A 27,102-nucleotide genomic window follows, 5' to 3' on the forward strand; every position below is an offset into this window, starting at 1 on the left:
TGGGCCACACCAAGCCACACAAGACGAGAGTGTGGGGCTGCGGTGCCAGAGGCGTTGGCTCCGTGGAGGGAGGGCCTGGCTGCAGCTCATCTGGTGGATGCTGTGGTGGACAGACACAGTGTCCTCAGGAGGGAGGCTGGGACTGAGTCTTGAGGACAGATGGGGCGGGGGCTGATGGAGGGCAGGGTCCTTCTCCAGAGGGGAAGTGGGAACCAGCAGGGAGGGGCCAGCAGGCCCTGTCATCTCACAGCCCCCTGGGCGGCTCCAGCAGAGGGGCCGTGTGGGAAGTCCGGCTCAGCCTGTTTCCTTGGTAACTGGCCTTTTCCAAGCCCAAGCCTGTGCGGCCCCAGGTGGTGGGAGCTGCAGGTTTGGGGGGCGAGTGGGCCGTGCCTGGGAGGCGGGCCAGCTGCCTCAGGTGCAGAGGGACAGGTGGTGCGGGGAAGGCAGGGGCTGGGTTCCAGCAGGAGAGACCTGCTCGCGTCCGGCGCGAGGTTGGGGGACTTTTCTTGCACATCCATCTTCTCCCACTTGGAAGCAATCACAGGCACTTCAGTGTCGGATCACAGCTCTGAGGAGCTCCGTGGTGTCTCACACTTCCTCTCCCATCACGCGTTTCTCGCTGAGTGTTCGCTGGGTTTACTGAGGAGAACAGCCTTATTTATAGAGGTTTCTGGGTCGGTTTCCATTCCAAGGGAGGGGAGGCTTGCCCAGGGCCACTTCAGAGGGAGAGCTGGAGGCGGCCGGCCGCGAGGGCCAGCGGGAGCAGCAGCAGCGGGGAGGCGCTGGCGGCAGTGAGGCCTGGGGATGAAGCACAGGCGTTAGGCCCCAGGCACCCTGGCTGGACTTGATGGCGCACATTTCCTCGCGCTCAGCTCACCTGCCGCCTCTTTCTATGCTGCTACAATTTTTCTTTCCCGTTTTTTTTTTTTTTAACATATTCATTCCTTTCAAAATTATAGCGCCTGTATATTTATGTAGTTGCCTCATCCTTTCTGAAGGTTATTTTTAGCCTTTCTATTCATTATCCAGGTCTATCTGGGCGACACAGCCCGTTTCTGCTGCAACTCCCTGCAGTACCCCCTCCTCCCCCCCCCACCATACACTTCACCTTGATCATCTGTAGCGACCTAGAGCGCCCTTGAGTTCACTTAAGTTTCGAGTGACAGGCTCGGGAAGATGCAGGGCAAACATGGCAGGACACCTGCTCTCCTCTGTGGGCTGTGCACCTGCCCGTCCAGGGCTTTCCCAGCTGCCCCGCAGCCCCGGCCCTACCTGCACGCGAGCACTGCTGAGCCAGCATCCCTTCCAGAGCCGCCACGTAGTCGGGGCCCAGCCACTCGAGGTAGGTGGTTCTCTCCCCCACAGGCTCCGCCCGGATGGTGGCGTCCTTGAAAAGCAGATCTTGGCCATGATAGTCGGAGGAGTCGAACATTTTGAACCCGTTCTTATTGTGGTCATCTCCAAACAGGCCCTGGAAGCGCCACACGCAGGCCAGCTTTTTATCTGGGCCCACAACGGGCCACCCAGGGGCTGCTGCCAGTCACTGCCCCCCGACCCCCACCCCGGGAGGAGAGCCAGGGAGCAGGGCTTGCAGGGCACCAGGCCTCGGCCTGGAATCACAGGCTGGCAGCTCCCCGACCACGGTCGTCAGAAGGGATCGGAGTGAGGTGTGAGGAAGCTGCCACAGGGAGGAGTGGAGTGGCTATCGGTCTTTCCTGGGGGACTCAAGGATCCTCTAGAGCAGTGGTTCTCAACCTTCCTAATGCCGAGACCCTTTAATACAGTTCCTCATGTTGTGGTGACCCCCCCATTTCATTGTTACAAATTGAACATAATTAAAGCATAGTGATTAATCACAAAACAATATGTAATTATATATGTGTTTTCCGATGGTCTTAGGCGATCCCTGTGAAAGGGTCATTCGACCCCCAAAGGGGTCGCGACCCACAGGTTGAGAACCGCTGCTCTTGAGGATCTGATGAAAGTGCTCAGCCTTGTTCCTAGAATAATGCACATCCAAACAGGGTCCGTCCCCCAGGGCATGTCAGAGAGTTTGGGGGTGGGGAGGTTGTGGGGGTGGGTGGGAAGCGGTGGTTTAGGACCAGGACCCTGTTGTCAGACAGCCTGGGTGAAATTCTGGATGTGTTTTGAAAGTGCAGCCACCAGGACTTGCTGATGGATTGGATGCAGAGCATGACAGGAAGGCTGGAGTCCAAGATGACTCCCGAGAAAACGGAGGCTCAGGTGGGAAGACGGAGGGAAGGGCGTCCAGCCTCGGACTTGTTCCAAACACCAGTTGAAATCTCAAGTAGGCAGTTGTTAGATGCAAGTCTGAGGCTGAAGGGTGGGTGGCAGCGGACGGAAGATGCACATTGGGGAGCCATCGGTGTATCGATGGGAGTTAACGGCCTAGCACTGGGCGAGGGCCACAGGGTGCAGGTGCAGGAGAGGGAGGTTTAGGATTGAGCCCCGGGGCACTCCTGCAGTCACAGCCCTGGGAGGCGAGGAGGGACGGGAGGCTGGCAGGAGGGGCAGCCAGGCAGGCAGGTGTGGGCCAGGGCCAGGGCCAGGGCCAGGGGGAGGCTCCAGGACGAGGGAGCTGCGCCCAGTGCTGTGGAGAGGTCAGGGAGATGAGGCTGCGAAACGGCCACTGGACGTAGCCACCTGGGTCCCTGTGCCCTCGACCAGGGCGGGTTCCGGGCCGGGTGGGGGCCGGTGTGGAGTAGTCTCCATCCTTAAGGGAGCCCAGAAGGGGAGGAGTGGTGGCTCCAGAGCAGAGACAACGCTTTGAAGGAGTTTTGCTGTAAAGGGCAGTGGGATTATGGCTACAAAGGGATGTGAGACCAAGAGAGGTTTTTTGTTTCTTTTTAAAGATGGTAGAAATAGCAGCATGAGAGTGGTCCAGCTGAGAAGGGCAAATTAATAATGCAGGAGACAGAGGGGAGAGTGGTTGGAGGGAGGTCCTAGGCTGAGTGAAAAATCACTGAACCCCCTCCGCCCCCCCCAGCCTCAGTGTCTCCTGAGGTCGGCTCCAGGCAGACCGAGGAGTGCCGGGGGCTTGGCTCCCCTCCCGTCCACCCCCACAATGATGTGGGCCCTGCCCGGCTCACCTGGGCCTTGTCCAGCAGTCCATACACGGCAAAGATGTTGGTGTCCGGCCGCACCATGACGGCGTGGGCCGGCATCTGTGCCAGGTTGCAGTCTTTGAACTGAAACACCTCGGCCCGGGCCCCATTGGGACACAGCAGCTCATAGTCCTCCGACCGGAGCTCAGCAGCCCAGGGCTCCGAATTGTGGCCTGAGGGGAGGGAGAGGAGAGGCTGCTGTCCTCCTGGACCCCCAAATCCCTGGCTGGGAAGAGGTGGCAGTGTCTGCCCCACTCCCAGAAGCCCCCATCCTCCAATTGGTCTCCCTATTGCCGGATGAGAGAGCCTGCTGGGTGCAGTGTTGGTAGGAGCCACGGGTCGCAGGGAGTAGGGAGTGCCTACTCGGCAACAGGCGTTTCTCAAGCACTGCTCCATCCTCACGAGAGTAACAAGGCAGGCAGCCCCCCTCCCATTCTGGGGGTGAAGAACGGAGGCTCTGATCACTCTCAGGCAAAGCACCCCATCGGGTCTCCCAGGGCGCAGGCCTGAGGGTGGGATGCGTGTCTGAAGGTGGAGGTTGACCTCCTCCCCTGACAGCTGACGGTTCTCAAACCAGATGGGGTAGAGCATCCTGTGTGGACCCGTGAGAGGCCGTTCCAAGGGCCCCACCTGCAAAGAGTCTCTCTCGTTTGGTACGTCTGGGGGGCCAGGACCCTGGGCTTTAAAGCAGCCCCCGTGATTCTGAAGCAGGTTGGCCCAAAGGCTTCCGAGAAACAGTGCCCTTGGGGGTCATCACTTCTGTGTCTGCACGTCTTCACTTGGTACCCACCCTCGCCCCACTTCCCGAAGGAACGTCAGGCGGGCCCATGAGTAGAGACAAAAAAGAAAAAGGGAGCCCTGGCCAGGGTTGCTAAGGGGCTCGAGCACCAGCCTGCACACCGAAGGGTCGCAGGTTCAGTTCCTGATCAAGGGCACGGACCCGGGTTGCAGGGTTAATCCCCGGTTGAGGGTGCGTGTGGGAGGCAACCAACCGATGTGCCTCTCTGACATCGATGTTTCTCTCTCTCTCTCTCTCTCTCTCTCTCTCTCAAATGAGAGAGAGAAAAGCAGTGCCCTTGGGGTTCATCACTTCTGTAGTGACTCCACCCCTTCTCCTGGGATGAGCCCCAGGCTCAAATGACAGAGAGAGAGAGAGAGAGAGAAAGAGAGAGAGATTCTTTCAATGGAAAAATATCATCTGGTGAGGATTAACCAACCAACCAACCAACCAACCAACCAAAAAAATACACAAAAACAACAACAGAAAAGGGAAATGAGCAGCCCCGGAAGGCGGGTGTTCACTGCAGGTGGTTCTGGGGGGGGGGGGGTGGTGGTGGTGGTGGTGGTGGTGGTGGTCAGGACCAGGCAGGCTCCCAGGCGCCTGCAGGACACTCCACCCCGCTCCCGGGATGAGCCCCAGGCTCTTGGTGGAGGTTGGCAGGGGAGAGGGGCTGTGGCAACAGGGCCGGGAGCCCTTCTCAGCTCGGTTGGGGCAACTGGTCTGCAGCCGCGGTGACCTTCACAGGCCGGCGGGTCCGAGTTCTGAAATATGAACTGATGTTCTCCCTGCATGTCTTGCTTTCCCTCCACCCACCTCCGCCTCCCCTTCAGGACTCATCATGCCTTTTCTACACTGAGTTTCCGTGCAGCGATGTGTCAGGAGAGAGTGGGAGAGACTGTGCCTTGAGTGTGTGGGGTCCAAAGCCTGGGTGTAGCAGGGGCTACGGACAGTGCAAACGAGGGTGTTGGAGGGAAATGGCCTCCAGTTTTCAGACGAAAAGATTCCCTGCCAGAGGGAGCGCAGGAAGGGGAGGGACGTGGTGCATGTGAGGGGCCCTGCACCCCGACAGGACCCCGGTGGCCTCAGGGGTCCTAGAGCACAGAGGTCCTGAGCTTTTTTCCCCAGAAGGAACCCAGAAAGGCGACTCCGGAGGAAAAACCACCATGTGCCCTGAACGGGGTGGGCCCTGCCTCTCGGCTGCGGGGCTGCAGGGTGGCTCCCCTGCACCGGGCATTGACCCGCTCGGGACTAAAGACCAGAAGCTGCTGTGAACTGATGTCCCTGGAGAGAGGCCCCTGCCACCCCACCCCTTGGCACCACACAGACACCCCAGTCTCTCCACCCTGGGAGATTCCTGGTCCCTGAGTGAGACTGAGTATCTACCATTTTGGTGGAACCTGCATTTGGACTCTGGACCCGTAAAGACTGCCATGTGCCCTGTGTCCCGGATGTGTGGCCAGAGGTCTGTTCTAACCACGAGGCGCTCGGGGCCCCGGGATCCCCAAGGGCCAGAGACTTCTCGACTCCGTCTCTCCTGTTGCTGCTTGGCCCCCAATCCAGCAACACCTGGTGCCTGGATTGTGCTGGGGATGGGGAACAGCCCCCCCACATCGGGCCTTCCTCGGGCCCCAGCCCCCATCATGTACCATCTGTGTTGTCAAAGACAGTCGTGTGCTTGACAAAGGCAACGTCCCCCGCGTTCTCAGCCAGGCACCTGCCACGCAAGAGGCCAAAGCGGGTGTCAGCAGGAGGGTGGCAGCCCCTGTGCCCGGCCCAGGCCCCCTGCCAGGCCCCCCAGAGTACCTGAAGGCGCCGCGGTAGCCGAAGTACCTCTCCTGGCTGTTGCCCACACACTTGTGGCGGCCCTGCTCGTCCCCCACGCAGAGCGCACACAGCGAAGACGGGTAGCGCCCGGGGTTGTTCACGGGCACGCAGCTGGCGCTGAAGAACTCGCTCACGGCTGGGGAGCAGGGGGAGGGCGGGGCTCAGGGGCCTGCGCAGAAAAGGCCTCTAGGCGGGAGAGGGGAGGGCTGCTCCCCACAGGTCTGCCCACCCTGTCTGGCCTTATGGCTCAAGCCACCCATCTGCCCACCAGGCTCAGAGTAGCAAGGCCCCTGTGGGGAGAATGCAGAGGCTGTCTAGATACAGGGATCCCACGGGTAACCTGGTGAGCGGCCACCCAGCCTTCCCTGGAACTCCCTCAGGGATGGGGAACTCACTACCTCATCAGCTAGTCGGTGCCAGTCAGAGCCCCTGCCCAGCTGTCAGGGAGTGGAGGCAGCCAACCCCAGCACCCTCTGTGTGCTTGTGGGGGTGACTAGAAACAAGAGTGGTGTCAGCCAAGACAGAGGTGTGTGCCCATCAGCCCAAGGATCGTGCCAGCTGCCTCCTGCCCTCCTCGAATGTGCACGATTTAACACACGGGGGGCCCACAGATGGCACATGGGGGTGAGTGGTAAGGTGTCTTCTTCAGCACTCACACAGATGGAAGCCACTTGCCAACCCCCCCGGGCTGCTGGGGGGTGGGGCAGGCCCCATGCACACCCCGCTCCCCATGCCCCCTGAAGCCGGTTCCACTCTGGTGGTAAGTGGGTAGGGGCACCATGGCACCCTCCACAGAACCACCAGATACCCCGACAGTCACCAGAATATTTCCCACCCTCCCCTGTCACGGAGGAAGGGGAAACCTCTCCGGCTGCCTTCTGTGGGTCCTGGCGGGAGAGGGTCCTCGACCCCAGCCAACCCCAAGGAGGCTCTGCGTTCCCGCGGAGGGTGGCACCTGTGAGCACGTCGCAGTCCCTGGGCTGGATGAAGCCCCTCTGCACGAGGGCGCCCACGGGGATGTCCCAGCCGGCGGGGCTGCCGAGGGCCGAGTGGCAGGAGCGCCTGCCCCGCAGCTCGTTCAGGCTGAAGGCGTCGGAGCTGTTCCGCTTCACCACGGCCACCACGAAGTACGAGTTGCTCCTGTCCTCCGCTGGGCGGGCGAAGGGGACACCGTGAGGCCCCTTATCCGTGCCTTCCTGGCCTCAGCTGGGTGAGTGCGGGGCACATCCCCGGGGGCCCTTCTCCGCCGCCCCCCCTCGCCGCTCTGCACCAGGGGTGCCCAGGCCTGCGGGCTGGTGGGTGTGCAGGAGCACATCCCAGGGGACCCTCCTGTCCCCCCATCATGGAGAAGCAGCTCAGCTCTCTCTCCCACCCCCTCCCCTGCCAACAGTCATCACCAGAGGGATTTCTTTCTTTCCTTACACCCAGGTGGCATTTTCCCCGCCTCCTGGGAGAGAGGCGGAGGCTCAGCCAAGGCTGCAGAAGCATTTTTTTCTAAGCCCAGAGACTTTTCACAACTGGGTGGAAGGGACTGGAGGTCGTGGCTGAAGAAGACAGAGCACCAAGGCCTCAGCCTGGGCCCTTCCAAGGGGCGAAGGTGCCATGAGCAGGCAGGGAGGGGGTCGCCTCTGTGAGCCGCATGGTCAGGCTGGACGGGGCCCGAGGAGGCCTCTGGTCCAAGGTCGGTAAACGAATCGCCTGTTCTGTACGGCCTGGGTGACAAGCGAAGAACGGCTTTGATATTTCTAAAGGTTTGTTAAAAAACGAAGAAGAGTATGTAGCAGAAGAGTGTGTGGGCTGCAAAGCCTGAAGGGCTGACCCTTCACAGACCTCGCAGACTCAGCCAGACTTTCAGTAACAGTGGGAACACAGGCCTGGGGCCGGAGCGCCTGCCTGTGACAGCCGCTGCCAGCCCAGGACAGGGGCACTGAGGGAGAGCTGGAGCTTTGGAAACAGCCGAGAGGGGAAGTTTGTACACATGTCAATACCAACCACCTCCCAGCCAAAGCCAGCAGCCTGGCCCCTGCACTCACGGGCATACTGCTCGCCGGCCGCCGGAACCAGGCCATACGCCTTCCCCGCTGTGTAAATGTCCTCACCCCTCAAGGTCACGGCGTCGATTTGCCCAGCCTGCAGGGGGACAGAGGGGTGGCCAGGATGGGGTGGGCTTCAGGATGGCTCTGGGTGTCGGGATCTGATGGCGGTAACAGGGCCAAGTCTCTTGTGGGCTTTGGCTCAGGCTCCCTTCCCCTGTGACCCCCTCCTGCCCCATGAGCTCTTTCCTCTCCTTGTGAAGATGTGTGGGCAAGAGCGGGGGCGCCTGGAGGACCAGAGGCCTGGGGCCAACCCCCACCAGCACTCCCGCTCATGGGTGTCTTTCATTCTTCCAGCAAATGTTTTCTGAGGGTATTCTGCTGCCAGGAGAGGGTCCCTGGCTGTGAGGGTCTGCTGAGCAGAACCTAGCATGAACCCTGCCCTCTTGGTTGGTATGGGTTCTCCCCAAGGAATGCCCGCCCTCAGAGGCCTGGGCAGGGTACTGTATCCCTAGCCCCTGGCCAAGGATGGGCACACAGCACGGGTGTCAGACGTATTTGTGGAATGTGAGTGCAAGTGGACGAATTAGAAGGAAACAGTCTGCGGGCCCGTGAAGGAGGCTACAGGGCTGAGGGCTGAAGCCCTTCCTCAGGAGGCAGGGGGACACCCTGAAAAGAGCTCCTCACCATCAGGGCCCACCTACTTGCTCTTAAAAAATAGGAGGGATCTGGCCAGTGTGGCTCAGTGCTTGAGCATCGACCTATGAACCAAGAGGTCACGGTTCGATTCCCAGTCAGGACACATGCCCAGGTTGCAGGCTTGATCCCCAGAGTGGGGTGTACCAGAGGCAGCTGATCAATGGTTCTCTCTCATCATTGATGTTTCTATATCTTTCTCCCTCTCCTTTCCTCTCTGAAATCAATAAAAAATACATATTTAAAAAAAAACAGGAGGGGAGGAGTCCAGGAACCCAAGAGCTGCAGGGACACCTGTGGCCATGGTGGGAATTCATCCCTAACTGCAGGGCCTCACGCCACCACCGAACCCTAGCCTCTGTCTCCAGTCAGAGCAGCAGGACAGAGCGGAAAGGGCCTCTGACACCAGGACCAGTGCTGCTGACTGTGGGTGGCGGGCATCGTAGTGGGCCATGACAAGCGTTAAAACAACAACAAAAGCCCCCTAGAACAGTGGTTGGCAAACTGAGGCTCGGCAAACTGAGGCTCGCGAGCCACATGCGACTTCTGCACATGGGCCACAAAGTTTCAATTGCACTGTACGTGCGCGCCCGCACGTGGTATTTTGTGGTATTTTGTGGAAGAGCCACACTCAAGGGGCCAAAGAGCCGCATGTGGCTCTCAAGCCGCAGTTTGCCGACCACGGCCCTAGAAGGTAATGGAACAGGAACTATCAGCATACATTGTACTTAGTAAGGGAAGTACTGGTTTCTTTCATATCACGCTATATAAAGAATTTTTAACTTATATATCTGAGTTTTGTGTACGAGACTGTGACCTGTGTAAAATGTATTTCTGACTGTGGTTCGCTGTCAAAATGTTTCACCAACAATGACCCAAGCCCACCCCCATTGTGCACGAGGGGACACTGAGACGCAGCAGGGAGAAGGGCTGCCCAAGGCCGCAGGGTCAGCCAGGGCCGAGCTGGGCCGGTCTCACACTCCTACTCCTGGCCCCCGACCGCTCAGTGAGGAGGAGTCCCTGTGATCCCCGAGGGAAACAGCCCCCCTCTGCCTGCTCCCTGGGGTGGGGCGGCGGGTCCCTGTGGGTCCTTCCTCCTCCCCTGTCCCTGTGGAGTTGTCACAGGAGACCTTCTCCTCCCCAGGCAGCTCTGTGGGGCAGGGGGAGGGCAGGTAAGGACCATCCCGGGCACTGCCGCCGCTCCCCACAGGTCCCGCCCTGCCCCTCTGGTCAGGGCCCCACCTGGATCCGTTCCATGCAGTGCTGGGGGGACTCGGCCGACACGCACTGGATCTCCGGCCTGAGCCTCTGCCGGCTGAAGGCCACAGCCATGTCCCCACACTTCTGGATCTCAGGAGTGGACAGCACACACCAGTGCAGGTAGCGGGGCAGCCCTGTGTGAGTGTGAGCGCGTGGTCACCGCACGCTCGCCTGCTGCAGGGGCTGCCCTGAGCATGGCCCGTGGGGTCGGGGCCGTGGGGCTAGTACCTCAGCAAGAAGAGCTTGGAGTCAGACCCCAGGGAAATTCTGGCTTTTCCTCGTTAGCAGTAAGGGGTAAGGTTTTTAACCGTCTGATCCTGTGTCTACATACAGAACCAGGATAATGACCTCTTCCTTGGGGCTGCGAGGAAGCTTGAGGCAGACCATGGCTGCCAAAACTCAGTGGCACACCAGTTCCCTGGTTGTAGGTGAAGGAGGCATGGGGCTGGGCTGGAGCAGGAAGCCCATGTGTAGACTACTGCAGTAGTCCAGGCTCTCGAGACAACGCCTGAGCCAGGGCCGTGGCCATGGTGGAGAGGAGGAGGAGTGAGGCATGGAGGGAGAAGGACAGGATTTGATGACTTTAGTGCTGAGGGGTAAGGCACCTTTCCCAAGACAGACCCTGATGGCCTGGATCCCACCCTGAGAGGCGGGGCTTCTAGGGAGCCCACCACCCATGCAACTCTAGAGACACTTCCTCCCCAAACCCCAGAGGCAGGGCAGTGGAAGCAACAGGTTCCCTCCCTCCCCCTGACCCGACCCCGGGGTGGTGTCCTCCCTGGCCACCCCTCCAGGAAGCCCTGCCATTCTTGCAGTCAGGCTGGGCTGGAGCCGGAGGGGAAGAGACGGCTGGACTTACGATTGGAGTCACAGAGGAGACCCTTCATGGCACGCAGGTACTCAGGGCCCAGCCATGCCTCGTAGGTCTGTGTGGCGATGGGCACCAGCTCAGAGGTGGCGTCTTTGAAGAGCAGGTTCTTCTGGCCATAGGCCTCAGAGCTGAACATCTGGAAACTACTGTTCTCATGGCTGAACAGACGCTGCGTGTCAAGGGGGGCTGGTGAGGTACTGCAGGGGTGCATCCCTTCCTCCCAGATCAGCCACCACCTCCTTCTTCCTGTGCCCTCAGGGCAGGAGCTCACTCTGAGGACGGGGTGAGGTGCCACCTGCCCCCTTCTTCTGTGCTCCCCAGTGTGTTCTGCCTTGTCACACTCAGCTGACTAGACATAGGACTCAGGGCCCAGCTGTGGGATGGTACCAAGGACCAGCAATGGGTGTGGCAGTGGTGGCATGAACAGGGCAAAACTAAAGCTGGTGGGCCCAGCAGTCAGTAACTTGTCTCTTTTGTAAGCAGTGGTTTAGCAAGACATTAGTCACCATATGTAATTAATGGTGTACTTGGACATTTATTGGTTTTGCCATTTTGTTTGTTTGCCCCTATGTTCCGGTTTTGCTTTTCAGAGTTAGCTAGCACAGTCAGTGCCTCCTACACTGACCTGGCCTGAGGTTGGACACCACAAAGGCCTGGGTCCCCAGCTGGGGTGTGTCCCAGGGGAGGGCCTCTGGGTCCTGCTCCTCCAGCTCTGGCCGGCCCAGCTTCAGGGTGGCTCTAGCCTTGAGCTCCCACCCTGGTGAGAAACAAGTCCAGCACCTTTTAGGAAGCTGAGTGGGATGCCTTGAACTCACCTGGCCTTCATTGAGCAGCCGGAAGATGAGGCCTCCATCTGTGTCAGCCCGGACGACCACGGCATGAGCGGGCACCCGGGCCAGGTGACAGTGTCTCCATTCAATGACGTCGGCCCGGCTGCCATCCAGGCACAGCAGTTGAAAGTCCTGTGACAGCAGATCCTGGCCCCAGGAGGGCAGGGTTTTTCCTGGGAAATTGGGAAGCCTCTGGTGAGCGGACGGGGAGGATGGTGGTATGTGTCTCTTAGGAGGGCCTCAGGGATAGCCCATGAAAGGGAGCCTGGGGAGAAGTTAGGATGTCATGGGCCACAGCCCTAAGGTGAAAAGAAAGTCTTTCAGGGGGTTAGAACCCAGAACTTCACCAAGGGGTAAGAACCAGAATCACACCAGGAAGTAAGAAACCTAGAACTTCACCTGGAGCTAAGAACTCAGAACTGGACCAGGAGGTGAGACCAGAACTTCACCAGGAGGTGAGACCAGAACTCTGAATGGAGAGAAACTTGGTGGCTGTACAAGGTCGGGTGTCTTTTTAAAAAATATATATTTTATTGATTTTTTTTGCAGAGAGGAAGAGAGAGGGATAGAGAGTTAGAAACATCGATGAGAGAGAAACATCGATTGGCTGGGATGTGCCCGCAACCAAGGTATATGCCCTTGACTGGAATCGAACCTGGGACCTTTCAGTCCGCAGGCCGACGCTCTATTCACTGAGCCAAACTGGTTAGGGCAAGACCAGGTGTCTTGATAGACTGTATCTACTTCCTTAAATTTTCTACCTCACCAATTTCTACAAAGATGGATTTGAGGTTACAATACAACACATATTAACAATGCTATTTATTAAGGATAAAAAGACTAAGAGAAGCGGAAGGTGAGAGAGAAGTGCCAGGAACTCACTGCTGCCATCAGGCATGAAATCGGCTCTGAGCAGAGGGCAGCGGGCAGGGTGCCATCTGGAAACAAACTCTGACAGAATCTGTCCAGAACCACGTCCCAGAGAGAAAAGGGTAACTCTTCAAAGCTCCCCCCACATATTAATCCAATATTAATCTACTTATATTTTGGTATATTTCCTCCACCTCCAAATCCTTTTTCTATTCTAGTTTTTAACCATTTTAAATATGATTAAGGAATACTTGATAGGCAATCTTATATCCTACATTTTTTTCATTTGTCATTTTAAAGTAATTTTCCACATTGTTGTAAACTTTCCATAAAACTCATTTATAATAGAAAACAAATTTCCTGGAAAGAACGAATATTGACACCAAATAGGAAAATTAAGAAGACTAGTTTTAAAATGAGGAGGATAAGCATCTACTAGTAAATGGAAGGGAAAAGATTATTTGTGGGTTCATGAAAATTCTGTTCACCCCAAAGCTATTTAAAAACAAAAATCCACCATTAAGAGGGTAATAGTTTGGAAAACTCCATAAAGGTCATTTTTAATGACTACATAGTAATTTATAGCACTCTCAACAATAATTATTTAGTGTCATTTTCTCCTGCTCCCCAACTTTTCTCTATTTTTAAACTGTTGCAAAACCCTTGTATAAAATTCTGGGGGATCATTGGCCTTCCTGTGAGACAAATGCACCATGCAGGTATTTTGCCTGCCACTCCTGTTTCTATGGTTAGGGGCAATTAGAGTCATATTACTTCACTACTTTAGGCATTTGTGTCAGTTCCACTCTTTTGCTCTTACCAATTGTTTTGCATGAAAACCTTTTAAAAAATTGCTACCATATGACCCAACAGTTCCTCTTCTGGGTACCTACCTGAAAACTTTGCAAACATCTGTTTGTAAAGATACATGTACCCCTATGCTCACCGCAGCATTATTCACAGTAGCTAAGACATGGGAACAACTGAAGTCCTTCCATAGATGATTGTTTAAAGAAGAGGTGGTACATATATACTATGGAATACTAACCAGCCATAAGAAAAGATGAAATACTGCCACGTGCAACAAGATGGATGAGTCTTGAGAGTATCCTGCTAAGCAAAATAAGTCAGATGGAAAAGGACAAATCCTTTCTTTAATTCTAGTTTCTAACCATTTTAAATATGATTAAGGGCATACTTGATTAGGCAATCTTGACTTCACTAATATGTAGAATATAAAATAGAAAGCAACAAGTAAACACAAAAAACAAATAAAAACTCATAGACACAGACAACAGAAAGGTGGTTACCAGAGGAGAAGGGAAGGAAGGGAGAATGAAGAGGGTAAAGGGGTCAAATATATGGTGATGGAAACTAGACTTTGGGTGGTGAGCACCTAATGCAATATACAGGGGATGTAGTATAGAATTGTACACTTGAAAGTTATATAATCTTATTAACCAATGTCACCCCAATCTATATATATAAAAGGCTAATATGCAAAGTGTCCCCTTGGGAGTTCGACCAGGAGACTGGGAGTTTGATCGCTCATTATGACATGCACTGACCACCAGGGGGTGGCACGGAATGAAGGAAGGCAGCCAAAAGGGCCCGATTGGCCCTGATCCCTGGCCAGGCTTAGGGACCCTACCCATGCATGAATTTCGTGCACTGGGCCTTTAATAAATTTAATAAAAAGATGGGCATGATAGGATTTGCCTTATCTACCTCACAAAGTTGTAGTAAAACTCTAAAGAAATCATTTAAAAAATTGACTTTCTTAGATTTCCTTAGAATACCATTGAAATTCTAAAAAAGCCAATTTTATTTTATTTTATTTTTTTAAAAATATATTTTATTGATTTTTTTACAGAGAGGAAGAGAGAGAGATAGAGAGTTAGAAACATCGATGAGAGAGAAACATCGACCAGCTGCCTCCTGCACACCTCCTACTGGGGATGTGCCCGCAACCCAGGTACATGCCCTTGACCGGAATCGAACCTGGGACCTTTCAGTCTGCAGGCCGACGCTCTATCCACTGAGCCAAACCGGTTTTGGCTAAAAAAGCCAATTTTAACCAAATACATCCCTATTCTTTCTCCACCTTCCACATTCTCCTTTGCTTGACTCATCTTGGGGCCCAAATCCCTGCTGCCCATTTTCCTAGGAACATCCTGCTGTGGAGACAAGCCTACGAGCTTCCTCTTTCTTTAGAGCACTTTTTTCTTTCTCAAATCTGGCTCCTATTGCTCTCCTTCATGCATGTCAGACTACATGATGGACCTTCTGATTTAAAAGGCAAAGATTAACAAAAAAAGGAAATGATTTAAAAAAATGGACAATGCTCTGACATTCTGGAACAGGCAAAACTATAGAGACAAAGATTGGTGGTTGCCATGGGGGCGGGGTGGCGTTGACTAGAAGAAACTTTTGGAGTGAAGGGTCCGTCACAATCACCATCTTGATTGTGGTGGTGGTTATACAACTGTTAGTTCTGGGCAAAACCCATAGAACTATACTTCAAAAAGGATGCATTTTTGCTGTATATAAATTATATAACTCAATTAAAAAATGATTCTTAGGCAAATCCAAATTAAGAGACAGTCTATAAAAGAACTAGCCTGACTCTTCAAAAATACCAGTGTCTCTCTCTCTCTCTCTCACACACACACACACACACACACACACAACATAAAAAATTCAAGAAACTGTTCAAAGCTAAAGAAAACAGAAAAGACCTAATAACTAAACACCGTGTGTGATCTTACATTAGGTCCTGGCCTGAAAAAAATTGCTGCAAGGAACAGAATTGGGACAATTAATGAATCTAAAATATGGATTGTAGATTAGATAATAGTATTGATATTGCTGTAATTAACCTAGTTATGAGTAACTGGAAAGGAGCAAAGGGAAGGCCAAATATATATTTTTATTGAATCTTTTGCTTATTTTTATTTCTTAAATTAAATCTTTATCGTTGAAAATATTACATATGCCCCCCTTTTCTCCCATTGACCCTGTTTAGCCCACCCCATTCCCCACCCCAGGCCTTCGCCACTCTATTGTCTGTGTCCATGGGTTGTGCATCTATGCATAGAGTGCTTTGGTTGATCTCTTCCCACACACTCACCCTCACCAGGAGGCCAAATACTATGGGCATGCCACTTGTGCAGCTTTGCCAGAAAGCTGCAGTTTAGATGCATGCGCAGTAAAGTCTGGGTGGAATAGGGGAGGTACTCGTCTGTCAGTCACACCTGGGAACAGGTCATTGGTCAGAGTAGGTGTGGCCTCTGCAAGTGCAGCATGATAAGGCGGGCAAAATCATTTGGTCTGGCCCTACCAAGGTATTAGGGGTGAGTTAATTAAATGTTTGACCACATATAGCAGGCTAATTTTTAAAAAATATTTTTTTTATTATTGATTTCAGAGAGGAAGGGAGAGGGAGAGAGAGAAACATCAATGATGAGAATTATGGATCAGCTGCCTCCTGCATGCCTCCTACTGGGGATTGAGCCCATAACCTGGGCATGTGCTCTTGACTGGAATCGAACCCGGGACACTTCAGTCCGCAGGCTGGTGCTATATTCACTGAGCCAAACCAGCCAGGTAGCAGGCTAATTTTTAAGTTGATAATTTTGTGTGGCCCTTGAATAATGTTATAGTATTCAGATGGCTATTGGCAGAAAAAAGGTTCCCCACCCCTGTGAAAGGAATCAGCTCCTTCGGTTCACGTGCACTCTTGCTCTTAGTTGACTCTTGGCTTGCGGGGCCCTCATGCTTCTGCATTTGCCCACATGGCCCACAGCCATGTGGACCCCACACACAATGGACTAGTGAACTGCACCGCTTAATGCTACACCGCACCCAGCTCCACCATGGAACGGACACTCCGGACACTGGCCTTGCTCCTAGCTCTGCTGAAGGCCCAGCTGCACATCTTCTAGGACTGGGTTCAAGGAAAATGGGACTCTGGGAATCCAGAGATGTAATCCCACTCAAATGAAAATCACCCATCCTCCTGTGCAAACCTCAGCAAACTCTTTTACTCAAGATATAGTAAGGACCCCACTCCCCCTCGCTACAAAGAAAGACCATCCACGCACTTCTTGGGTAATAGTACTGTGCTGATGTTACATTTCCCGAGTTTGAGAACTGTGCCCTGGCGAGGGCCACATCTCCCGGGTCTGAGGAGGTACGATCTGAAGTATGGAGGGGGTGTGACAGGCAAACATGCTGTCAAATGGCTCAGAAAGAGCACAAACATATGGAAAGAACAATGCGTCAGCATGGCAAATGGAGGGGAGTTCTTTGAATTACTCTCGCAATTTTTCTAAAGTTCAGTTATTTTGAAATTTTAAAAAAATTTAAATGGCAACGATGTATTGGATCAACACTCAACCCCTCGTCCAGGGATAGAGGGCTGGCTTCTTCAGATAAGAGGAAGATGCCAGGAGAGTTAGTGCAGAGGTTTGCAAACTTTTTTTGGAAAAGCAGCACCCAATCTTCAAGTGGAAACAGAACCTAATGCCATCTGCAAACCAGGGCAGGTCAGAGCTGCTCGCCCAGCCCCCTCGCCCGCAGAGCAGTTTGAGCTCCATTGCTGAGACCACCTCTGCCCACTCCTGGGCCGCCGCCCTCCCGCTCAGCTCACCATCCGTGTTCTCCAGCACCGTGCTGTGCTTCACAAAGGCCACGTCCCCCGCCCCTTCTGCCAGGCACCTGCCGAGGAGAACGCTGTGAGCCTGGCTGGCGCTGAGCTCCCGGAGCCCTTGGCCCTGCCCAGCCTCCACCTCTGGAGGCCTGGCCTGGACGTGGGGTGGCCACGGTGGGCCTGGGCGGCCAGCTCTCTGTGGCTTGGCCACGTGTGGAGCCTTCCTAGCCTCATCCATCACCTGTGAGGTGAGGGTGAAAGGTGGCTCCTATGGGGAGAGATCCTGTGTGACCCGTAGAGATCCTGCACATCCGGGGCCTCAAAGGAGCGGAGCTCCTGTGGCAGCTGCTACCGACAGCAGCAGTCGCCTTCCTGCGCAGGTTTGGAGATGACTCTCCCCTAAGGCAGGGGATGGACTACCAGGGGTCCTCAAACTTTTTAAACAGGAGGCCAGTTCACTGTCCCTCAGACCGTTGGAGGGCCAGACTATAGTTTAAAAAAAAAACTATGAACAAATTCCTATGCACACTGCACCTATCTTATTTTGAAGTAAAAAAACAAAACGGGAACAAATACAATATTTGTATTTGCATGTGGCCCGCGGGCCATAGTTTGAGGACCCCTGGACTAGACCTTCTCACGCCATAACAAAAACTCCGAGTGCAAGGGACCAGGACTGTTCTGCATCCTCTGTATGTCGCAGCCCAGGCAGGGAGGCGGGGCAGCGGGCTGCCTGGTCCAGGGGGAGCACACAGGAGAGTGGGTGGGCGAGCCTCTGGCTTGGAGGACAGAGGACTGTTTTTCTGTCTGTGCTAAACACTACACTGACCCAGCCTGGAGCGTTCCCCTCCTCTCCCTCCCCGCCCAAGGTTTGAGGGGCTCGATGGGCTTCCATGCCAGTCCCCGCGGAGCACGGTTCCTTTTTTAAGGACAGACAGATGTGCACCACAGCTGTTAGGCTGTCTTCTGGATCCACACAGGCTCCTCTAAAATGCCAGCCTGAACCGAGATCCCTGGCAAGCTCCCCGCCCCCATCGCCCTCCCTGCAGCTCCGAGACACGGCATGGGCCCAGGGGAGTGGCAAAAGGTTGTTTTGTCATTTTCTTCGCTCTGAGCCCTCACCTCTCTAAATATAGCAAACATGTTGATTTATGAGCAATTCCAGCCTGGCTGTTCCGGTGTGTTGTTTTTAAGTCAGCCAGGGCACAGGAACTACATAAAGGGCGCTTTGATGTGATGCAGCGGCATGGCCGCTCCCCCGGCCCTCCCTGCCCGAGTGTTTTCCCAGCTCTCGCGGCCCCCAGGCCTCACCCCTGACTCAGCTCGCCGCCCCCCTGAGCGCCAGCCCCGCCCAGGCCCCTCACTCACCGGAAGGCCCCGCTGTAGTCGTAGTACCTCTCCAGGGGGCTCTTGTCACACACGCCCTCCCCAGCCGCGTTGCCCCGGCAGAGGCGACAGAGGGACTTGGAGTAACTGGTCTCTCCTGCCCCCGGGACGCAGCTGCCCCCAAAATACTCGCTGACAGCTGCGGGAGGAGAAGAGGGCGGTCAGGGTCAGCCAGCTGTGCAGCGGGGTCAGGCCCCTCGCCCTGTCCCCGAGGGCCCTGTCCCCAGGGCCGGCGCAGGCCACTCAGGCTGGAGGGGAGGGCTGGCTCCCCAGGGACAGGGCTGGACCCTTCAGGCTTCAGTTTGAGCAAAACTGGGGAGCTGGATCCCATCGGTGACTCCCAAACTGGGGCCACAAAAGTGTAGGCATTGGGGAGGGGCCGTTGTTCTTCAAAAATGGCTTCGGAAAGAAACCACTTACCCCCAAAGGCCGCATGGGACAACTAAGTGTCAACTAGATACTGTTCTCATTGAGGCTTTCGTGCCAACATCAGTATGGCTCATCAGCGAAAGCAGGGAAAGACAGCAAGTATTACTGAAGGAGTATGGTTAGTTTGATAGACAGTGCTTCTCAGAACAGGGAGGGGGGCACGGAGGAGAGGGAGGTGTTGTGGGCAAAGAGGTAGGACTCGTGGTTCCAGGCCCTGCCAGCCCGGAGGCCCATGCCCACCCTCTTGACAAATATTTATCCTGTGCTGAGGACAGCGCCGTGCGGGGAGCAGGGAGCCAGTCACAGGGTGCTCATCACCAGACAGACGCACCTTTTCCAGGGCGGGCCCTTCTGGGTCTCTTTCTGCCTCCTCCCAGGGGAGGAGCATGTACTAACTGTGCCCAGTGACTGATCAACCACCCACACCAGTGCCGTCTGAGAGGACATGGCTTCCGGGCTTTTGTGGGTCGTGCTGGTTTACTCCGTGGTGGGGGCAGTATGGGGAGCCGTGTACACATGGGTACATGTGTGTGCACTGTGGGTTTGTGCATGTGTGTACATGGTGCATGTGTGTGCACAACAGTGAAGTGCCCACCGAGAGGTGTGGAAGTTGAACTCATGATAATGACAGCTCCGTGAGGTGAGCACCTACCCCGCCCCATGCATCGTGCGAAGACCGTGTGTGAATCATCTCAGTCCTCTCAACCCCACAGAGCTCTCCTCGCCTCATCCCTGCTGGTCCCCTCGAAGGGCAACCTCCCTCCAGGAGCTGTCGTTAATTTCCCATTTCACACGATGAGTTAACTGAAGTTCAAGGAGCTAGAGTAACCCACTGAGGGCAAACTCAGGGCTTTAAAAGACCATTGTTTCTCCCGCAAAATCCCGCATCCTGCACCCACCCTCAGAAGCACTGGTCAGCGAACCAGGAGGCAGCACACGGTGGACAAGGGATTTGGGGACACCACAAACTCTACTGGGGTGGGGGTGATCCCAGGAGGACAGTTTGAGAATGTGGTGGTCACGTGTCAGGGGCCACCTCAGCTCTGTATTGTGTCCACTGTGGAGAGAGTGACAGCCAGGTGGCCAGGAAAAGAAGCCCACGGCACGAGAAGCAGGCTCCCACTCTTAGCCGGACCTCAGGCCTTCACTGACACCCCCAAGTACTGCATTCTCAGCCACCCCATTCAGCTCACCCTCAGCTCCCTTCTGCAGAGCTTCCTGTCTGCATGACAGCCCTGTTCCCTGTCAAATGGACCAGTCAGGGAGCAGCAAGTCTCTGACTCGCTACATGTGAACTTTCTGGGTACAAATCAGCAGCTTGTTTGGGTCCTGAAGAAAGAGAGTTTCTAGCCCTGACCGGTTTGGCTCAGTGGATAGAGCGTCGGCCTGCAGACTCAAGGGTCCCAGGTTCGATTCCGGTCAATGGCATGTACCTTGGTTGCGGGCACATCCCCAGTAGGGAGTGTGCAAGGGGCAGCTGATCGATGTTTCTCTCTCATCGGTGTTTCTGACTCTCTATCCCTCTCCCTTCCTCTCTGTAAAAAATCAATAAAATATATTAAAAAAAAAAAAGAGAGAGTTTCTAATTCTATGGAGGACACGTTTCTGGAAATAGCGACCTACGCCAGGTCTACACCAGGTGAGAGCTGCTCTCTGGTGAGTCACCAGGTCCCAATGGGTGAGTGCCAGCTGAGTGCTCTGGGGGCCTCCCCAGAAACTAAAACAGCGGCAACAGTGGGCGGCCCAGCATGAAGACAGGAGGGGCCGAAACACCCACTAGGTGGTGTCTGGAGGCCCCTGGAGAGGTGGGACTGTGCGGCTCCCTAAAGGAGATGCAAGATGAAGGCGAGCCTGGAGGGAGGCTGCCCTGCGAGGGGACCAGCAGGGATGAGGCGCGGAGAGCGGAACCCAGAGGCCCAGGAGAAGCGGCTGCCGTGGAAGCCCTCACCTCTGAGCACGTCGCAGCCCATCACCGAGAGGCTGCCGCTCTCCACCAGGTAGCCCACGGGCACGTTCCAGCCCACCGTCCTGTTGATGCCCGTGTGGCAGGACTTCACGCCCTTCAGGGTGGTGATGGTCAGGTTGGAGCTCCTCTTGACCACGGCTACCGCATAGTAGGAGGTACCAACCTCTGGACAGAAGAGAGGGGGGGAGTGAGGGCAGCAAGGGAGAAGCCACGAGAGAGGCCGGGGCCCTGCCCGAGAAGGCTGTGGGGAGGGTGTGTGTGTGCCACGCAAACTCGCACGTGAATGCGTGTGTGTGTGGATGTACCCGCGTATGTGTGCTTGGGGTTCTCATTACTGAGAGAGCCAGTGAGTGCAAGCCACGTGTCTTATTACAGACCCCGCCCTCCTCCACCCTCACGTGGTAGATATTATTTCATTAGTTAATTTTCACCTTTCCTTCCCGAGTCAGCTGGCACATAGCTGGATCTATGTCTATGTCAGGGGAGCTCTGCAGCTGGACCAATAGCAGGAGTGGCCTGCGAGTTTTGTTTTCCAAAAGTGAAGCCCTTCGGAGAACTTAGGAGGATTGAGGGAATGGTATTGTGGTTATGGGGAAAGGGTGGTTGAGAGGAGCAGGGCAGTGGCTTCCCCAGGTTAGAAAAAAGTGATTTCCTAGTGCTGAGGGGAAAGGAGAGATAGATAGATAGATAGATAGATAGATAGATAGATAGATAGATAGGATAGATAGATAGGATAGATAGGTGATAGACAATAGATGGGTAGATAGATGATAGATAGATAATAGGTAGATAGATAGATAGATAGGATAGATAGGTGATAGACAATAGATAGATAGGTAGGATAGATAGATGATAGATAGATAATAGATAGGTAGATAGATAGGTAGATAGATAGATAGATAGGTAGATAGAACAATGTGGTCTCACATCACTCAAGATCCTGACCAGGGTGCATGTGGGTGGGCAGGAGTCTGTATCCTGGCAAAAGATTCCCCTGGGCCAAATATGGCGGAGAAGGTGCCATTCACACAAGAGAGGAAGAACTCATCTCTGGGACGGATGACCAGAGGACACCCTATAGGTTAGCACGAATGTGCACACACTTGACTGCCCCGTGTGGTGGGTGCCCGGGATCCGAATGAAGCTGAATTCTAGAAAACAAGCCAGTGTTGTTTCTTGCACACCTGCGCCTGGCCCCTGGCAACCAAAGTGGCCTCCTCGGGTCCCACCCTCTGACTTGTCCCCTGTGCCTTTCTCTTTAGTTCCCTAAGCTCACCAGCTCTTTCCCACCCGGGACTCTGGTCCGGGCTCCACTTACCGTCACCTCCCCAGGTAAGCCCTCCTCTCCTGTCTGCTCTGTTTCCACAGGCCCCCCACACGCCTTATTTTCTCCCTCATGGCCTTTGCTTTTTCACGCACGCACCCACATCTGTAACTACATTTTTTTGGTGTTTATTTGTTTACTATCTGACTCCTGCTCTTTGGGGGCAGAAACTGGCTCTCTTTTGCTTACCACTCTATGCTCATGACTGGCATGTAGTAGGTGCTTAGTAAATGTGTTGAATTAAAGAGGAAGAGCTGTTTCTGGCCGATGAGTTAAAAGCCTGGCTAGTTTGCAGGGCTGGACTGTGTCCTGTGTCATCAAGTAGCCAAGTAACCAAGAGGGACCCTGTGCTGGGCACCGAAGGTGAGGACCAGGGCCTCCTCAGGGGACTCGCTGTGGTGACAAGGAAAACAAGACCGAAGGGGCCACGACCTGAGCAGAGTGAGTCAGCGCTCTGGGAAGCAGGAGACAGAGGCCCTTTGCAGGGGCGGGAAGACCCAGGGGAGCTCCTTGGAAATGACAACCGAGCTGGGCTGTGACGGAGGCTAGGCCTTGGGCCAGTGGACGTGGTGGGAGAGGTGAAGGGCAGGCTGAGCCTGAGGTGTGTCTGGTCTGAGGTGCATGGTCGGGGGCAAAGGGACTCACATTTCCGACCACACATGCTCCCACATGGGCTCAGTGAGTCTGTGTGACAGGGCAGGGACCACTGTCCCCATTTTACAGTCAAGGAAGTGGAGGTTGCCCGAGGCCACAGGAGGTCACAGGAAGGGGCAGAGCTGCGAGTCATGTGTGGGCTCTGCAGCTCCCCGTCACCACCTCTAGCCTGGCCCCACCCCCACTCCTGCCGCTTCTGACAGACGCCACTCAAATGTGAGGCAGCTGAGCTCTACTGACGCCTCCACCACCCCAGGCGATCACGCCCAACACCATGCCAGGCTCGGGCAGCCCCTCAGTAAGAGTTGTGGGTGCGAGTTAGGGGGCTGCTGGGATCCCTGTGAGGAAGAACAGATGCGGGTCAGCCCTCTGCATCTCTGGCATCCCCCTCGCAGAGATTTAGGGGGGCCCCTGAAGGTTTGTGTGGCCAGGATCCCAGGGCTGCTCTGAGGACAGGGTGACTGACCAGCTCCAGGGAGTCAGGGCAGGGCCAGGCCCAGCGAGGACACTTCCGCTCTCCCCCCACCTCCTCCCACTCGGCCCTCTGACCTTGATCATACACTTCACCCACCACGGGCTTCAGGCCGTGCTCCTTCCCCGCCTCATAAATGGCTCCTCCGTCCAGAGTGATGGCATCTGCCTCCCCAGCCTGCTGGGACACGTGAGTCAGCACCCCTACCCCTGCTCCCCAGCCTTCCCCACCCCTGCTCCCCAGCCTTCCCCACCCCTGCACCCCGGCCTTCCCCACCCCTGCTCCCCAGCCTTCCCCACCCCCCTGCTCCCCAGCCTTCCCCACCCCTGCACCCCAGCCTTCCTCACCCCTGCACCCCAGCCTTCCACACCCCCCTCCACCCCAGCCTTCCCCAACCCTGCTCCCCAGCCTTCCCCACACCCCTGCTCCCCAGCCTTCTCCACCCCTGCACCCCAGCCTTCCCCACCCCCGCCACTCAGGGACACCCACTCAGGGCCCCTTGAAAAGCCCGGGAGGTCCACCCTGTCCTGGGTCAGCCTTGCAGGCCCCTCCCCCACCAGGGCACAGGGGACAGCTCTCCTAGGCTACGGGCTCACCTTGTTTTTCTAATTATGTTATTTGAAAAATATTAATTTTAAAGGACTTATAATGGATGTACATGGTAACGAATCAGATAGTACAAAATGGTACGTAGTGAAAAGTGAGTCTCCCTCGCTCTCCTGTTTCCCAGCCCCCTGCTAACCTGCTCCTCAGGTTTTCTCTCTACCATGTAGACTGAATCGCATACATGCATTATGCCCGCTTCCATTTTCCCCTCTTCCTTTTAAAACACAAATGGCAGTATACTGTCAGTATGTCACGGCGTCCATGAACAGAATTACAGTTCAACAGAGATGGTTTGCGCCCTCAGAGTGGACCTGGCCCGGACCCTTGGCCCAGGTGGGACTGGATAGGGCCTGGGGGCCTATCAAAGGCTGAGGGGACCGAAAACCCAGGGCCCCTGAGCCTGCCCCTGAGGCTCCCCCCACACCTGTCCTGCCCCTAAAGTCCTGCCTCTGAGTTAGCAGGTCTCCTGCCTCTCAGAACTGCTTTCCCACCCCCCACTCACCCACCCAGGACCTCTGTCCCCTGGTCCTCCTTCCCCAGAAACCCCACAAGCCCCGATCTGGAAAACTCCGTGGCACAGTGAGGGCCCCTCCACCGAGGAGTCTGCTGTGGGCTCCCCTCAGCGGGGTGGGCAGTGTCCCCAGTCCAGCAGGGGCCTTGCGGGAGGAAAGCTCTGCCTCTGACACCTTTCCCGGCTGCGGGCGGGCGCCCATCTGAGCAGGGGCCTCTCCTAGGCCTCCTGGCGCCTGGCTGGGGCCGGGCAGGAAACAGACGGGCCCTAGTTACCTGGGAAACTCAGGAGATCCTATCGCCCAACCCTGGCGGGGGACATCCGTGCCCTTCCCAGTGAATGAGGCTGTTGTGTGCTCCTCCTGAGTCAGAGGCCTCTTGTCCAGCGGGCGGAGGTGGCAGAGCGGAAGGAGGGGACTCACCGTGATGAGCTGGATGCAGTGGTCGGCGGAGGTGCCCTGGACGCACCGCAGGGAGGGCTGGATCCCAGCTCCCTGGAAGGCCTTGCCCATGTCGCTGCACTTCTGCTGCTCCGGGTCTGAGGTGGAGCACCACCGCACCTCCATCCCGCTGAGCGCTGGGGGCAGGGGACAGTGAGGCCCAGCTCCCGGGCGGCCCAGCCCCTCCGGGGAGGGTGGCTCCAGCAGCTCTCGGTGACCCAGCCTGTGAGCACAGCCCCCCCCCCCCTCCGGGGGACACTGAGGCACAAAGAGGTGCCCCTCACTGGCAGGGCCGGCTCACTGGCAGGGCCGTGTGTGGGGCCATGCATGTCCCCGTGCTCAGGGTAGATGGGTGGCTCGAGCCTGGCCTGGCCCATAACAGAGGCAAGGGCGTGCCTCCAGGTGCCAGCTGGCTACCCTGACCCTCGGGGCCATCCCGGGAGGCCTGCGGCTCTGTGATAGGCCAGCTCCTGCCCCTCTTGGGGTCTCTGGGTCTCCTCACGACTGAGGAAGGAGGCAGAGAAGTGGTTGTGGCTGCCCTTGAGGAGCCTTGCGCCCTCGTGGAGAATCTGTGATCATGCCCGTTGCAAACCAGCGGCCTCGCTCCAGTTCCTGCTGCTCCAGCTGGTGACTTCAGACCTCTCTGATCCCGTTTCAGACGAGCAACCCAACTCTGTACTGTGAGTAAACCTAAGCTGAGCCAGGACTCGGGTCCTCAGTGGCCGCCAGCGTAGGGCCCTTCTTCTGGGGGGGACCCTGTCGGGGCCCTGATCTGACCAGGCCAGAGTCCGGAGCGCTCCACCTCGGGACCCAGAAGAGCGGTGCCAGGGCTCCCAGGTCCTGAGGCTGATGCCTTTGCAGACCCAGCTCCCCAGCCCCCCCCCCCCCCCCCCCCCCAGCCAGGCTGCCGGGACCCCTGCGCGCCCCCGGCTTTGGGTCCAGTTTCCACCTCCCACCCTCTCCCGGCAGCCAGCGCTTCCCACCCCCACGCCAAGGGTCAAGGCTGCGGGTGTCCTCATCCTCCCTTCCACTACCCTCCGCCTCCCCAGCCAGGGCGGCACCCCGGAATGTGGAACCCCCTGCCCCCCCCCCCCCCCCCCCCCCCCGGCCCCCAGTGCTCCAGGACTGCACCCTGGTGGGCGGCGACCGCAGATCGGACAGGGGTGGCGGGTCAGAGCGGTGCCTGAACCCGCCTTGCAGCAGGCTCCGCCCGAGACCCTGCAAGCAGCTACCGAGGTCCCACCCCCTCCCACGGTCCTGGCCCTGACTCCCTTGGGAGGGGGCGCTGCGGAGCCCCGTGGGGGCCCCCTTCTCCACCCCTGCGCCCTGCAGGGAGCCCTGGAGCGGTCTCTCCCTCCCCCTCCCTCCCCGGACTCTTCTCCTGTCTCCTTCCCGAGGGGCCGCCGGAGAAGTGGAGCCGCCCTGGCCCCCAAAACCTCCTCTGGCTTCCGCGCCCATCAAGAGCGTTCGCCCCCTCCACGGCCTCCGACACCCGGCTCTCTCCTCCCCGCCTCTGCCCGCGCATCAGCAGGTCCGCTTTCTCCGGGCCCAGCTCCATGCCGCTTCCTCCGCGAAGCTCTCCGGACTGCCCAGTCCGCCCGGCTCAGCGCTAGTTCCCCGAACCGTCCTCATCCGCTAGACGCGGGTTCAGGACACACTTCCCAGCCCCCAGGTCCTGCTCAGGGGCGGTGGAGAGCTCCGGGCCCCCGCCCCGGCTCCTGCTCCTCACCAGTGCGCAGAGTCAGGAAGAGCCACAGAGCCACACTCGGGCCCCGCATGGCGGGCGCCGTCTAGAGCCGGGTTGGGTCTAGGTCTGGGTCCGAGTGGGTCAGCAGTAGCCGGAGCTCTGTCCCTCCTTCCTCCCGGCCCGGGCTCTCAAGCTGGTTAAGTGTGTCTGGGGCGTGCCTTGGCGGTGTCCACGCCCCTGGGGCGCACCCGCCACCCAGGCTGGACACCTGGGATGACCAGACTGGCCTTGGCCTTCTCTCTGGCGCCCCTTGCTGGAGCCTCGGCCGGTGCAGGGGCCCGAGCTTCGCCGCTGGGCTGTCTGGATCCCCGTGCTCACCTGGGCACCACACTCAGCTGTCCCTGGGAGTCAGGTATCTGCTCTCCGAGGCCTGATTCCCTCAATTCAAGGGCTCTGTCTCCAGATCGCCGGCCTGCGGGAGCATCTTCACTTCCTCGCCTAGACCCCAGATATCATGTTCAACTGGAGAGGGAAAAGCTCAGATCTGGAAGGAAGAAGAGGTCAGAGTCTGGGCTGCAAGGACGCTCAAAGGCCATCGAGTTCACTCACCAGCCTCTCTTCAAGCACACATTGCACCAGGGATGTGGGGATACAGACACAAACCCTGATGGACACAGTCCTGGCTGG

General features: G+C 56.5%; 1 protein-coding gene across 1 annotated transcript; it reads right to left on the reverse strand.

Moving 5' to 3' along the window:
* Positions 1-718: 718 nt before the first annotated feature.
* Positions 719-26,540, reverse strand: MELTF (melanotransferrin). Its single transcript, XM_070403594.1, has 16 exons — positions 26,458-26,540; positions 24,711-24,865; positions 23,250-23,349; positions 20,705-20,887; positions 18,310-18,466; positions 16,942-17,009; positions 11,406-11,593; positions 10,579-10,759; positions 9,702-9,853; positions 7,764-7,860; positions 6,686-6,880; positions 5,710-5,866; positions 5,553-5,620; positions 3,111-3,298; positions 1,273-1,471; positions 719-798 (listed from the first exon to the last, which is right to left on the reverse strand). Exons 1-16 carry the CDS (start codon positions 26,504-26,506, stop codon positions 719-721), a joined length of 2,217 nt encoding a protein of 738 aa, XP_070259695.1. The 5' UTR covers positions 26,507-26,540.
* Positions 26,541-27,102: the final 562 nt, after the last annotated feature.

Source organism: Myotis yumanensis, unplaced genomic scaffold (assembly GCF_028538775.1).
Source record: "Myotis yumanensis isolate MYYU_CA2020_CCGP unplaced genomic scaffold, mMyoYum1.0.hap1 SCAF_2, whole genome shotgun sequence".
NCBI classification, from domain to species: Eukaryota; Metazoa; Chordata; class Mammalia; order Chiroptera; family Vespertilionidae; genus Myotis; species Myotis yumanensis.